We start from the raw sequence: 15,487 nt of genomic DNA, 5'->3' as shown, positions 1-15,487 counted from the left end.
TGTAAGAGACAGTTGAGCAAGCACCACACAATCGGGATTGCTCAACTCTGAATCAGCAAGGCCCCCGAGGACATGCCTGGGCCAATATCTTTCTAGGGACATAGACTGAGAGTATAAAATAAGGGACAGTGGCATCACCAGACCATCTCTCGTCCCTCACCTATGCCGAAGGGCAACAAGAGAAAGACTTGGAACTGAGGAGATTAGTCTCAGGCTGGGAAGGAACTTGTGCTTAAGAATTAAGAACTGTAACCTACCTATAACATCCAGTGAGATGAGAAAAACTGCTTCAATTCTTGCTTAGTCTAAACGTTTAGGATTTAGAATATGCGTTGATCTTTTGTTTTCTTAAGGTAACTATCTCTGATCTTTATGCCCAGCACTTATAATTAGGGCCATGATTATATCACGGAATCCGTGACTTCCAGAGACCTCCGTGACTTTTTCTGCACCAGGGCTGGACTACTGTCAGCAGGCAGCCCCACAGCTCTCAGTTCCTGCAGGCAGAGGCCCCCCAAGCAGCTCCTAGCCGCTGGGCAGCAGGGGACCCCCCAGAGCTCCAACTCCCCATGGGCAGCTGGGCTCCCCACAACAGAGGAGGGAAGGGGGACCCCACAGCAGCCCAGCCACAGCGGGTGGCAGGAGCCCCCCCAACAGCAGCCCAGCTGAGGGAGGCAGACAGAGCCCCCCACAGCTGCCCAGCCACCAGGGTGGGGATTGGTCCCTGCAGCTGCCCAGCTGCTGTGGGTGCTGGACCCTTCTCACTCCCCGTTTTATCCGTGATTTTTACTAAAAATATCTCTGACATGTCATGGACTTCCGTGAATTTTTATTACCTGTGACCTGTCCATAATTTTTACTAAATATCTCTGACAAAATCTGAGCCCTACTTAAAATCACTTTAAAAAAAAAATCTTTCTGTAGTTCATAAACTTATTTTAATGTTTTATCCTTACTAGTGAGTCTGTCCAAAGTGCTTGGGGAATCTGCTCAGATTACAAAGGCTGGTGCATATCTACTTTCCTTTGATGATGAAGTGGCAAACTAATTACTGAGCTTGCACTGTTCAAGAGAAGGCCTTGAGCAGTGCAAGACGGTATATATCTGAGGTGCAAGGCTGGGGACTTGGGAGATTTGCTGGTCTCTCTCTGTGTATAGTTTATGAGTTGCATGAATGCTCTTCACACCACTTAGCTGGATGTGCCTCTGCATGCTGATAGCTGAGTGATAACAGTACCTGGAGGGGTTTGCTGCTTGTCACTTGCAAAGCATTGAGAGAATGAGCCCAGGCTGGAGAGTTAAAGGGGCCAGTGATCCCACTTTTCCAGGTTGCTCACACAGGCGTAGTAAAAAAGTATATGTAAAAAGTATAGTTAGAGCTGTGTTACAGAGTTCAGTTTTAACCGAAGCTGTCAACCTTTATTTTGCTGAAATCTCATTGAAATGGAAAAAAAAAAAATCAGAATCCAAACTGAGCACTATTTGATTTTTTCATAGTGGTTCAATGAAGAATGAATAGAGAGAATTATAAGCATTTAAAAGGTTTCAGAGTAGCAGCCGTGTTAGTCTGTATTCGCAAAAACAAAAGGAGTACTTGTGGCACCTTAGAGACTAACAAATTCAAATAAATTTGTTAGTCTCTAAGGTGCCACAAGCATTTAAAAGTAATCCTATTTGGCAATTTTTCATTAATATTATCTCACTTTTTTGGTACCCCTTCTGCAAGAAATTTAACACATTCTGGGAGCTGTCCTTTGGTCACTTTTCTCTTACTCATGCATTAATTCCTAGAATATGAGTTATGAATCAGTAGTGATGCTAGAGAGCATTTCATAACTATCCCTAAAAGCAGTAAGTACCCCAATCATAACAAGCTTTTTCTTTAACACAAAACCTTTAGATAATGACTTCCCAAATACATGGAAAGCATGACAGTCAGATGTGCAAGTTTGATGAAGCTGGGGTAAGTAGTGCTTTTTGGTATCTGTTGGAGATGGACGTGAAAGCCTTAAGGAGTCCTATATCAACAGTGCTGTAGGCAACATGAAGGTGCAAAGGAATGCATAAGTCCTTTGCCATAACTATTTATTTCTATGCTTTTAAATTTGGGTGGATGAAGTGTGTCCTGCTGCAGCCCTAACTGCCACCAAACATAGTTCTTGTTTTCCAGTTATAGAGGGATGAGTAAGCACTATGCATACATGAACGAGTAGAGTGCATGAACATCTGCACCAACATACCCAAGCCAGTACCAACCACAACAGCAAGCTGGGTGCCCTGCTCTCTCAGCAGCATGGCACATGCATACACATTCTCATGGAGAATCTTCACAACAGGCCACAGCACAAAGCTGATGCAACGCTTTCTCACCTCATCTCAATCATCATATCCTCCAGCATCTCAGATGTTTCCCTGCTACATAGACGGATGTAGAACTGGTTAGGAGAGATTATGTACTCCACAAAGACACCCACTAACATGCTACTGTCCAGTGCAGGGAGACAATAAAGTCTTCTGTCCTGAATAGCATCAGGGGGGATCTCGGGTTCTGCTATCTCCCGGGCTAGCTGTAGCTCCTCCATATCCAGATACTGCAGAGACAAGAAAAGGAGTAAAAGGAACTGGTGCTCAGACAGATGGTTAAATGCTGGTGCTGTGGGTGCATTGAACAAGGACAAGCAACTGCCCCATTAAGATAAAACCCAGTGCTGGTGGGGTTTGTCCTAATGCCTAATGGAAAGGATTCTAAGTGGCACTGTACAGCCTAAGTCCAGTGCTTAATTTGTAATGACAGAGGTACTGGAGCTTGTGCTCAAGTGATATTGTTACTTTCAAAACTGATGTGGCAAGCCTAGAGGTGCCAGGGCTTTGAACTGCAAAGCGTAGAGGTGCAAGGGCTTAGCCCTGGCACAAATTAAGCACTGCTTAAGTCCCATTCCAATGCCCTGCCTCTTAAGTTCTTCACACAACGAGGGCTGGCAGATTTAATTGGGGTGGTTCAGACCCACAATAAAGGGGAAGGAGTGCCTGACTTACCCACAGCAAATATTCCAATTAAACATTGGGTCTGACTGGCTCAACAGAGGAGATCATCTGCCAGCAGAAGGGTTCTCTGGAAACAGGGAAATTCTAAGGACTCTCTCTGGGATGTGCTACACCCACCAAGGAAGGAAATGGGGAAGAGACAGAAACAGATACCTCACACCAGATTTGAGAGTGACCTCTGAGTTTTCATCATGAAAACTTAGAGACAACCCCAGAAGGGAGAAAGCCAGTCCCTTCCATGAGAGGACTTGACTGAAAAGGTGAACTAAATCTTTTTTGGTTTCATTTAGTTATCTGGGTGTATGCAATAGCCTGAAGGCAGTGCTTTCTGCTGCCCTACAGAGATTCAGACTCCATCTGTGTACACTGCTTCTTGTGCCAGCAAGGAGAGTGTGTGCCATAGAAGTAACATCAGGACATGGAGAGTTGAGGCAAGGGAGAAAGAAGGAGAAAGGCACCTCACCTCACCTGGTAGCCATCCCTACTAGACAATGCAGAAGCAATGCAGATGAGCTCAAAAGATTGCATGATCAATTACCACAGGTGAAAACTGCATTGTGGGAGTAAGGTACTTAACAGAATGAACAGATTCATAAATATTAAGGCTAGAAGGGACCATTATGATAATCTAATCTGATCTCTTGCACAACTAGGGCCTTACCAAATTCACAGTCCATTTTGGTCAATTTCATGGTCAGAGGATTTTAAAATTCGTAAATTTCATTATTTCAGCTATTTAAATCTGAAATTTCACAGTGTTGTAATTGTAGGGGTCCTGACCCAAAAAGGAGTTGGGAGGGGGGCAGGGGAGGGTCGCAAGATTATTGTAGGGGAGGTTACAGTACTCCTATCCTTACTTCCATGTTGCTGCTGGCAGTGGCCCTGCCTTGGGCAGCTGGAGAGTGGTGGCTGCTGGCTGGGAGCCCAGCTCTGAAGGTAGAGCTGCTGGCAGAAGCAGCACAGAAGTAAGGATGGCACAATATGGTATTGCCACCTTTATTTCTGTGCTGCTGCTGGCTGGGAGCTGCCTTCAGAGCTGGGCACCTGGCCAACAGCCGCCACTCTCCTGCCACCCTGCTCTGAAGGCGGCACAGAAGTAAAGGTGGCAATACTGTGAACCGCCTAAAATAACCTTGCGACCCCCCCCACCCCGCAACTCCCTTTTGGGTCAGGACCCTCAATTTGAAAAACACTGGTCTCCCCCATGAAAGCTGTGTAGTATAGGGTAAAATCACACAAAAAGACCAGATTTCACAGGGGAGACCAGATTTCATGGTCCGTGATGCGTTTTTCATGGCTGTGAATTGGGTAAGGCCAGAGAACATAACAGGCCAGAGAACCTCACCCAGTATTCTCTGCATCAAGCCAATATGCTATAACTCAATAAGAAGCTATCTTTTAAGAAAATATCCAATCTCAATTTGAAAACTTCAAGTGATGGAGAATCCACAATGTCCATAGGCAAGATGGCTTTGGATAGGCTGGATACAGATGCAGAAAGATTCCAGTGGCTCTGCAAGGCTGAGTCTGGCTACAGTACACTCTTGAAGGGATATTTAAATTCCCAGCAGCCAGCTACACTAATCACAGCTTCCAAACCTAAAATGCACCCCCTGGTCATTATATTACTGAAGGCCACTCACTGGTTTCACCATTTCTTTTACCACATTGAATGCTCTGCTTTTTTTCAGGTCCAGATCCTCAGAGTTCTCAGAACAGAAATCCCAGCTGGAGACCTTGAGCTCAACAGCACCTAGTGAAGATGTAAAAGAATCAGACTGACAGATCTCATCCTTTGATTGCTCAACTAATGGAATCAAATGTGCTCGGTTAGAAGATGAAATTCACACATCTTAAAAGCCAGAGCTGTTACCTTCCAAGGTTCTGTCTACGTTCAGGAAATTTACCTTTGCTTTTACTCCAGTGCAAATATGTTGCACTGATGTAAAGCAGGGCTTACACAAGTGTGACTTAACCCAATGAAGAAATTGCCCGGGTGTAACTACATCAAGATAATTACACTTGCACAAATTCCCAATGTATAGTCACCACATTGTAAGCCCCATTTTACAGCAATGCCACACCTTATGCTGCTAAGTCACACTACACTGATGTAAATGTCTTTAGTGTAGATGGGGCCTTAAGAAAGGAAGAACATCTATTTGGGCTTCAGAAAGCAGTAAGAAAAAGAACTGATGTACATCAAGATACAAAAGCAGAAACACTAAAATTCATTCCTTGCCCAGCGGTACATGCTACAAAACTCATTGATAAAAACTTCCATCCTCAACTCACAACAAAAAGGCTTCAAAAATACCTGCATTAAAGTATAATCTGCAAGATGCCGACAAAGCAAGCTTCCCTCCATAGAGAAGGGAAGGAAAAGCAGATGATTTGCCTTCACAATTCAAATGGACAGCACTTTTACCCAGCACGCCACACACTTTCAACTGCTGTGAGGCTGGTCACAGATTCCAATACTTGCAGCAGAATCTAATCTTTTTTTTTTTTTAATGAAAAAGAGCTAGCCTTTATTGTGAAAATACTCTTTAGCAATGAATCTAAGCTATTCTGTCTTCTCGACAGCCTCAAACAGTAATTCAAAGACAGATGTGAAATCTCCCCATTCATCTCGACTGGTTTTTAACTTTGAATATAAATGTCAAATCTAACAGTTTCACTCAGGCTTGACAAATCCACTCACCAGTGGTAAGAAATGAGCAAAGCTCCCAGCGTATAATGCTGAATCGTGCTCTGAACGCTACTCTGTTTAGACCAAGGTGATGAATTGTATGATGAGACTTGTAGACTCCGCTTCTCTTTTACAGATCCCATTTTTAAGGGGCCCTGCTGTAGGTCTTTGTGGGTAACATCTGTCCCACTAGCAGTATTTTGGTCACTCCTGCCCTACAGCGAAACATGAACATATAAACCTCACTTACCATCCGCTAAGCACTTGGATTCAAGATCAAAGACCAGCCAGTCTTGTTCTCCTTCCTTGCGCTCAACGTGGAGAATATCATTAAGGGCCCCAACAAACTCCATCACATTTAAGAACCCCAGCTCCTTCACGGATAGCTTCTCTTTAAAATGTGCCTGTTGCCAGAAAAGAAGAGTTTTACAAGGTATATTCAACTGCCCCTTTTTTTTTTTAAACTGCGACCACACCTGCAGAGCAGACAACAATAAAAACTTAAAGAACTAAAGAACTTGGCAAGCATAATTTGCAAGAGGGGTTTAAGTGCCCCTGCAGCAGTGAGTGGGTTATCATCCACTGGGATCAGGCGACAGCATCTCACAATCCACTTCTGCCTTTGTACGATGGAGGTAGGGGGTGGTTCCTGTGCACATCAGTCTTCGCTGATATCCAATGTCTGTTTCTAAGAAGACTGAGCAATAGTTAAAAGCAACTCAGATGCACGAATTTCAGGTTCCCTTTGAAAACACAGGAAAGCAAAAATGGCTGCCAAATGGAAGAGCTCTAAGATCAGGAGAGAAAAGAATTTTAGAATCAAACTTCTAAAGGGAGTTAAAACCATGGGGAGGAAAAAAATTCCAAGCTATAAAAACAGTTCAATGGTATCTTTTAAACAGAATGGTTTCACAGTCGGGACTATAAATTGGTACAAATCATATCCACATGACTTGCAATCTTCTCATTCTTGGTGCTGGACATGGATAGCAGCACTCCACAGTGCATCAATTACAAGGTTCATCACTGTGTAACAGACACATACCGGATCCCTAAAACTGGACATAGGATGTAGATTTACCTTTTGCACATCTAATAATTTTGTAAAATGACCAAAAAAAAGTGTTTAGCTGGAACACAGGACTATAGATAGGAGCCTGCACCCAAACAGAACAAGCTTGAACACTAGTTCCCTAATATTAGTGGAGCTGCTCCTCAATAGCAAAAAAATTAGACTCTCAAACTACATTTATTCAGTTCTCCTAAGTTTCTTAAGAAGGGTATTTCATTTACTTACAGGATTCCACAAGGATGCAAAAAATCAATATTTCAGCCCCTCTGGCCCGCCTAAAGATTAGTTAAATAAAATACCCTTGTAAAACTCTTTAAAAGAATTATTGGAGTAATTAAGTTTTGGGGGCACTCCTATTTCCTCATTGTCAGTAAGTGAATGGACATAAGTTCAGCATCATCATCTTAGCTCCTACTGGGTATTTATCTTCACCATAAATCCAGCACACAGAGTTGGCAGCCTCTTCTGGAGGGAACCTGCACTGAAAAGAGAAAAAACTGCTCTACCAGAGCTGAGAGAGAATCTTGCAGAGGGCTCTTTGAACATGCAGTATGTCCAGCTTTAACCAAACCGAATAAAGAGTCCCTACCCGCTAGAGGCAAAACTTACCTCAAACTCACTAGGTAGCTTAGACGCAAGCAAACCCTCGGGATACTGGGCTGCAACCTACACGATAGGAAAGGACACATCATAACCAGACAGTTGTGTACATGGACCTTAGGTGAAAGAGCGAGTAAGAATAGCTTCATATTGCAACACAGACAACTAAACAGCATATTATGAGTGCAAAATATATACTTATAGAAAGTTAGGGGCCCTAGCTTTTTAATGACATGCGCTTTATTACTAGCCCCTGTGGCTAGATATGTTGGACCTTCCATCTGTTGATGCCCCAAATTAGCAGTGCTTTGCCACTCATCCAGAACCTCAGACTCACATAACTTAATTTCTGAGGGTACATATAAACTGGAAAAGGAGGAAAGGACTACAGATAACATGTATATGTTTGGAATTCATGGCCCCACACAGTGAGCCAAGCAGGAGGAGCAAATGAAAGAGCCCTTTAAAAGATCTGCATCGATGCATTCGACCCACTGGCCTCAACTGTGGCTGCAGGCCCTGCTACAAGATACAGAAAGTGCACCCAGAGTCTGGCTCAGTTAAAAGAGAGAATTTCAATGGAAAGTATCTATACAGAAGAGTAATTTACTTGGCATGGGTTCATCTGTCCCAATCAACAAGTCCACACATCTCTGTGAATTCAGTAAAGAGAAACTCTCCATTGTATACAAGGATTATGAAAATTCCACATTGTAGAATACCTGCAAGGATCAGAAGTCTAATTTCCCAGATAAATAATCTAGGCCAGTGGTTTTGAAGACCTTTTCCATACCCTTACCTTCTTTTCCATATAAGCACCATCCTAACACCCCTCTCCAATCTAGCCAAAAACCCCTCTCCCACTTAGCTATATGGGAAGGACAAAGTAGTCATGCCTCCTACATCTACCTGTTCACGACCTCCAGGTTCAGAACCCCTGACCCAGACAGCTATGCTGAGAAGCCCCAATTAGCAGTCCACCACTGTATTTCAGTATGGTTGCGTAAGGGCACCCATAACATGCTAGGTACTGTCGACACTTATAGGAAGATGGCGAGCTCTTTAGCGCATGAACTATCTGTAAAATTGCAGCTGCTGTGAAGGGGGATAGTTCAAGACATAAGCAGCAAAAGAGATAGTAGTAGATTAGGGGGAGTGAGATCACACTGGACAATAAATACACACATGTAAATAACCTAGAGGTGTCACCACCTTTCATAGGTTCTGATTCTGCACAAGCATCAGGATTCATAGATAATCTGTATTCTCTGCTGGGCTTTTCCAGCCTAGCTGATGCCAAAGACAGAGGAAACAACATATTTCAATCTTGTGGGAAGAGAGGCAGACCACAGGCTGGCTGACCCCACATCATCTTCCCTAATTTATCAGTAACCACCAAGTCTACTGAGAAGCAGCAGTGGTGATGTTCCTTGAGCATCAGGCTTTAGACATGCTAATGTCTAAATGCTTATTCCTGCCCAAAGCTTAGAGACATTTCCAGATATGAACACTTACAACTCGGATCTTTTCTTTGAGTTCTGAGCTGACTGTCCCTCCGGCTCCCTTCTGTGCAAGCATCATCTTAATATCCTTCTCCAACTTCAAGGAAAAGCCAAAAATCATACAAAGAACAAAAAGGTGAATTCCAAGACTCAAGAAAACTCATATCAAATTGTGCAATCAAGGGGGCAAATAATTACAGTAAAAGATGTGTTTATTAGTGGAAATTACATCGAGATTAGGATTGCAGTGAAACAGGATTGAATGTCAGCATCTAGCAAAGGATTTTTAAAACACATTGCATGTATAAGATGCACAACCATTAACTCTAAAACTGCTCATATACAGGCACTTGGAATGTCTAGTAGTTCTTGCCCTTCATAATCTCTGGGACTCTATTCTGTAGATCACCAATACTGATCATGGGTCTTGCTGCGATGCAGGGGTTTCCAATTAATTACTGTTTACATTTACCATTATACCACCAGTGTTGTACCACTTCATCATAAAGCAGACTATGCACTAGCCATAAGCCAGTTTTCTGGAGCTCTCAGAGCACCTCACACACTTCCTTTCATTCTTCCTTCGTCCCTAAGACTCTTGCCATGGCATTCTCCCACCTACCATCCCGTGGCATATGGGCCTTCTAGCAGTAACTAACTATACTGCAGCCTATTACAATTCTGGATCAGTTCCCTCCCACAGCCTACACTTCATTCAAACCTCCCTGCTAAACCTATCCTTTGTAATCTTTCCCATTCATGTCTATGCACCTACCCCCATGCTGCCTCCTACATACAGAACTCTATCTCCCTCATTTGCTAAATGACCCTCTTAGGTGTGAAGTATTATTCATTTCAAATCCCTCCTTAACACATGCTGCTCCATTAGTACTTCAATGATTAAAATAATCCACACCACCTCCCATTTGTACCATTAACCATTGTATTCATCATGGGTCAGTATTGGATTGTCTGTGCCTGATCACCTAGGTAAGCACACTGAGGTAAGGAGAGTGTGTCTTCCTTTGTCTGAATATTGCCTAGCACACAGAACTCAATAACAATGGCTGCCCTTTGGACCAAGTCCTTCCTTGGTGCTAATAAACGGTCCAGTTATATTCTACCTCAGCATAGAGCCCATCAGGACCAGAAAGGACAAAGGAAATAGTGTCTTTCAGTTATGGCATTAACTGGAAAAGCCTCCATTCTTTTTTGTCCTTGGGAGGAAGTATAGCTAGTAGTCTGAGCAAAGTACAGGGTCTCAAGGCTCCTGGTTTCTATTCCTTTCTCTATGAGATTCTATGTGATCTATGACAAGTGACTTAACCACGGTGTACCTCAGTTTCCATATGTATAAAGTGGGAATAGTTGCCATGGCTTATCTACCCTCACAGGAGGGTTATGAGGCTTAATATTAAGTGCTCTGAGATCTTTGAGTGGAAGGCACTCTATCTTTTGGTAACAAGTTGATGGTCATTACAGGAAATGGCCAATGGGTTACGTGTAACACGAGTACAGAGATTTTGCACACCAGAAATAGGATTTTGACAGCCCACTGGATTCCTATGCCAATATCAATTTGTTTGTTGTTGAACTAATCTGAAAACAATTTAGAAAACTCTAGCCTTGTACTGATGATACACTGTATCCCAGACACAATTACATTATTAAATGACTCTCCTTAAGGATAAGAAACCCCGCAGCTCACTTCTTCAGTTACTCACTTGTTTCAGTCTCTCACCACAGTTCCCTACTTCTGCTTCCACTGGCTCTGATCCCCATTTTGGTGTTTTGAGGCTCTCTGTACATAAGACAGATCCTGGAGGGGGTGTCCTAACTGCAGGTACTGGCAGAGAATCAGAGTTGGCCTGCTCTGCTTTCTTTGGCTGAATCACCTTCTCACCTTAAGCAGAGAAGAGGTTTATACATGGCATTAAGCAGGTCACAGTTTCCCATTTCCCTGGCAGGCAGGCAATGTTGGGCTCACACCAATGTTTATCCAGCTCGACAAAGGTTGCCTCCTTGTTGTGATGTTAATAAAATCTATTTATAGAGTACAGACTTCAGATTAGCTCAACTCGCCCCTCTCCATCCACCTACCCCTGAGAACACAGAGGAGAAATCATGTAATAAAGCCCCAAGTCATACAGAGCCAGAACCCTTTGGCACTGGGCTGGGCACACAGCTGCTGCAGCAGCAGCACCACAGCCATCCTGTGCTGAATCCTAAAGGATGGGTGCTATTGTAGCCAGTGGAGACCTAGCCCCCTTCACCTGAAACACGGTCTGCTTGAAGAAAAAGTGACAATGTGTGCTAATGAGAACTACTTGCCCCAAATGAAATACCTATACAGCCTCACCCTGTGACAGATTTTCCTGCTGTTGCTTAATTGAGGGGCTTTTCTTCAGGGTCAGCAGAGAGCCCGCCCTGGTCTGCTCAACTGCAATGAAATCAGAGGCTGCGCTCAGCACTTCAATCATGGAGAAGAATCCATAGCGCATATACTGGAATGTCCGTCCAAAGCGCCTGGCGAAGGCCTTATCAAAATCTGAGAGCAAGACTGGGGACAGACTCAGCAGGTCCTTCAGCTCACTCTTCACCATAGCTGGCAGGATAGCAGGGGTCCGGCCCTTCCGGGGCAGGCTGGGGCGAGAGAAGGCATTTGTTCTTCGCATGACATTTCGCACCTTAGAACTGGTCCTCTGTCTGGCAACCAAACTTGCCATCCCCCTGGTGGCTTCATCTGCAATGACTAAAGCAGCAGAAATAAACAGTTAAGCTGTGTTGGGTAATGCTCTTCCTCTCTCCCCCTTCCCTTTTACTAGCCCCCTTCTGAGGAAACACTCCTCTTCAAAGAGCAAAGCACTAATCAGTTATTGCTGAACTCTACCATTAATGATGGAAAGCACAGTAACTTATAGCTTTTATCCTCCCTCCGTAAGTTGGTCTGGAACAGCTTTAACATCCCAGAGAGGGCAATGTGACAGGACCATGATCTCAGCAGATCATGATCAAAGCAGAGAGGGCTGCTGAGCCTACTAAGTGCTTGAACAGGAGATCATATGAGAAAGCCCAGATATCGCAGAAGGCTGTGTTGGCAGCTCAATAGATGGCACCCTTCCCTGTGAGCCAGTATTGCAACAAAACCATACTGGACCTCTTGGTAGTGCTAGAGCATAATGCGCTTTGCTGGAGCTGCAGCCTTTTGAACAAGATGTAAAACCAAGGCCCTAACCACCCGTTATTATGGCATTTTTCACAATGTTAAAAGTGTTAGCAAGAGTGTCTTGGACCAATTCCAATTTGTGCAATTACACTCTACCTAAATTCACCTTGCAATTTCAATCAGATACAGCATTCTTCTTTCACTGCCCTACATTGATGTGCAGTTTAGCTTCAGTATTTACAACTATTTGATAAAGTGATCCCTGTATATACATAGCTTGTGTCAGTTCATGGCAACTGCACATGTATTTCCCTTGTGCTCCAGCAAGTGCACCCACTCTAGTCTCCCAGCTCCTCACCTCTCTTGGGCAGAGACCCATCTCTCTTTCCCTCCTGACAGGGGTTTTTCCAGGCTGCAGTTCCCTAGTAAGTCAGAATGCCTATGCAGGTCTCCATCTGCGCTTTGCCTTCTCATCAGGGGCTATAAACAGTGTAATTGCCCACATTTATAAGTTACCACACAGCCCTTTCTAAGCAAGCACATTCATTCTTAAGGTGAAAAACTATTAAAAACAATAAAAGAACCTACCCAAAATGCTAATTAGCTCACTAGAGATCAACCTGAACTTAAGCAAGGGTTCTACCGCTCTTTTGAACCCCACTATGGGGCTTTTCTGTGGTTACAACAGCTGTTTGCTCAAAACACACATTCATAGATCAGCTTTTCCTTTATACAGCTTGTGTCTTTGCGCTTGAGAGGCCATGCATACATAATCAGTCAGATAATGGCACTCTCCTAGGGCATAGAATCAAAAGGTTGGGTCCAGAGAAGGCACTCTGCATTCACCTCCTCCCAGATATTTCCTAGAAAACCCACTTAACTTTGTCCCAAAAGTTCCTTCTTGTCTGGCACATTGTTTAAGAGTCCTTTAAAACTCAACAGCGCTTCTCAGGGTATACATTGGCCAAGTCTCTCCTTCCTAGAGAAGTTGCAAACAATCCCACAATAATACAAATAAATAATACAAACTTTGCATTTATAATACAGTGGACTCCAAAGCTATTTAACCTTAATTCAATAATATCTCCAAAAGACATTGCAGGAAATTGCCATATCTGTCACAGCTTGCACGGTGCTTTGGGAGGCCTCAAATTAAAAAGCACTATCTACATGCCTTTGAAACAAGCCAGCACCACCAGTGAGAGAGGAAGTTAATACCACCAAACCCTGAATACCCTCAGTGAGGGGGCATATAGCTAGCTTTGCAAAATCTCTCTGGACTGATGGGTTGGTAGTATTCTTTGTTAAGCTCCATAACAACATAATTTTTGGAGACTGAGCCATGCTCTCCCAGCATTTCCACATCACCCCTCTTATTTCTTAAAAAGAGATTTTAAAATGTCTATTCATTCTCCCCCTGGGGGTGCTTGCCTCTTCAATTTTGCAAAATCACTCCTACCAAAACAGTGCTGCTGATTATTTCAAAGACTCTGCTCCCAAAGGTGGGGAAACAAGAAAGAAGCAGGATCAACCCACAAAGGTTCTTTTATCAAGAAATATAAATAATAATTAGCCCCCAGATAAGGGGGCACCAGTTGCTTCTCTGGTGCCTTTTCCCTGGCTCTGTCTTCTGCCACAATCTCTATTTACATAGAAGAGGGAGGCCTAAGTGCTATAGCATAAACCTGGGTGGTTGTCATTACAGATCCTAGGCTGGGCCCAGAACATATGTGAGATTAAGCAATTAGGAGAGAAGATGTCCGAGAGGCTCAGGAAGGAAGAGAGAAAGCAAATATAAATAGACTGGAAGAGAGGGAGAAACACAAAAGGTAAGAAACAAACATGGAGGCAAATGGAAATAATAAGGAACATGTGCAGAAGGCAAAAAAGATAATAAGAGTATGAAGAAATGGATCATGGTGCTGGTCCTTATAATGGAATCCTGCATACTAATGCTTATGTGGGTTACCCAAGGTTAAAAATAGGCAAACCCAATGTCAGCAGCCCATTAGAGTGCCATGAAGATTCATCTTTTTAATCAATAACTGTAAACTGCAAGTCACAAAGGAGAGATACCCATCCATGCTAAATGGCCAAGATGCTCCCTAGATATCACCCTCTGTTATTTGCACCTTTATAACATTTATCTAAAGCTTTCTTAAAAAGCTGGGGTGGATTAAATACGTGACCCTGAAAACTCACTGGCTGGTTAGTATACTGGATACCTTCCCCCACGTTCAAATGCTCCACGTCCAGGGTCCACGCTCTACACCAGCCTTGTATCATGCACATACGAACTACAAGCACAGCATGAGACTGTTTTACTGAATGCCTTTCCATGCTTGGGTGAGGGTTCCCAAGTCATTTGCTCCTCTTGCCAGGGGAGCCGCACACCCACCTTTCAGTATAACATAGCCATCTCTAGAGGAGCAGATGTTGATGACATCGGGCATGTCCTTCACCAGCTCCATGGTGGATCGGTAGCCCAGGGTGTGCAATGGGAGAGGTTTGCCGATCATAGACAGGTACTCCTGCTCCAGCTGCACTGGGGTCAGGCCCTCTTTGACAGCCATCAGCAGCGACCTCACCTCTTTCCTCAGCAAGTCCATGAGGCGCTCTTGGTCCGACATGTTTGCGCTGGGGGAGAAACAAGGTGAGCAGAGAGCGTGACTTCCAGCAGGGAGGACACGCCCTGGAACCAAATCAGTGATTGATTTTTACAGCAAGCCCCAAGAGACAGGCAAGCAAGGGCACCGGGGAGGAGAGCAGGGGAAGAGAGTGGGTGGGGAGCAGGGGAGGCTGAGCCAGCACCAAGAGTGCAGCACAACAGCCCTTGCCCCTCAGTTACTGCCCCTGCATCAGCCTGTCCCCGTTTTCCCAGGATTACGGCCCCCTCTGCAGTTATTGCCCCCTCAGAATTACTGCCCCTCCCCCACTGAAGTCCCTGTCCCCCTCGCAGTTACTGCCCCTCCCCCACCCCCGGGGTCACTGCCGCTGCCTCCCCCTGCTGTTACCGCCCCTCCCCCATGGCGATTACTGCCCCAAGCCCTCCTCCCTCCCATCCCCCCAGAATCGCCCCCGCCCCCACCTTCCCTCGCTCTCGGGCCGTGTCCTCACGTCGCGCCTCCTCGCCGGGTCCCTCCCTCACGCGGTGCCCACCCTGTGCGCCTGCGCGCAAACACCCCGCCCCTCTGCCCTCCCACCCCACCCGACCGTACGGCGGCGCCTGAGGAGGGGCGCGCCACCAGCGCGACCATAGGGAGCGGCGGAGGGGCGCTAGAGCCACCCAGTGGTGCGAGCGAGGTACTGCGCTCAGGCCGCCCGCCCGCCCCGTGCTGGGGCTGACGTTGGGACAGCCTTCCATAGGTCGGGACTCGGAGCTGCCCATGGGGCGGGGTCCCCACCCAACA

General features: G+C 45.0%; 1 protein-coding gene across 1 annotated transcript in view; it reads right to left on the bottom strand.

The window, feature by feature from the left end:
- TDRD5 (tudor domain containing 5) overlaps positions 1-15,194 on the bottom strand; it is a 29,602-nt gene extending 14,408 nt beyond the window's left edge. Inside the window, exons 1-9 of the mRNA XM_077824111.1 lie at positions 15,166-15,194; positions 14,476-14,714; positions 11,271-11,663; positions 10,636-10,814; positions 8,925-9,008; positions 7,419-7,475; positions 5,988-6,141; positions 4,689-4,798; positions 2,371-2,591 (exon numbers count right to left, since the gene is read on the bottom strand). Of these exons, the coding sequence (XP_077680237.1) occupies positions 2,371-2,591; positions 4,689-4,798; positions 5,988-6,141; positions 7,419-7,475; positions 8,925-9,008; positions 10,636-10,814; positions 11,271-11,663; positions 14,476-14,707 (1,430 nt within the window). The 5' untranslated portion in view covers positions 14,708-14,714; positions 15,166-15,194. The remainder of the gene's footprint in view (positions 1-2,370; positions 2,592-4,688; positions 4,799-5,987; positions 6,142-7,418; positions 7,476-8,924; positions 9,009-10,635; positions 10,815-11,270; positions 11,664-14,475; positions 14,715-15,165) is intronic.
- Positions 15,195-15,487: the final 293 nt, after the last annotated feature.

The sequence above is a fragment of the Eretmochelys imbricata genome, chromosome 8 (genome assembly GCF_965152235.1).
Source record: "Eretmochelys imbricata isolate rEreImb1 chromosome 8, rEreImb1.hap1, whole genome shotgun sequence".
Lineage (NCBI taxonomy): Eukaryota > Metazoa > Chordata > Testudines > Cheloniidae > Eretmochelys > Eretmochelys imbricata.
Note: the sequence above shows the minus strand (reverse complement) of the source record. Positions and strands in the feature narration are given on the sequence as shown.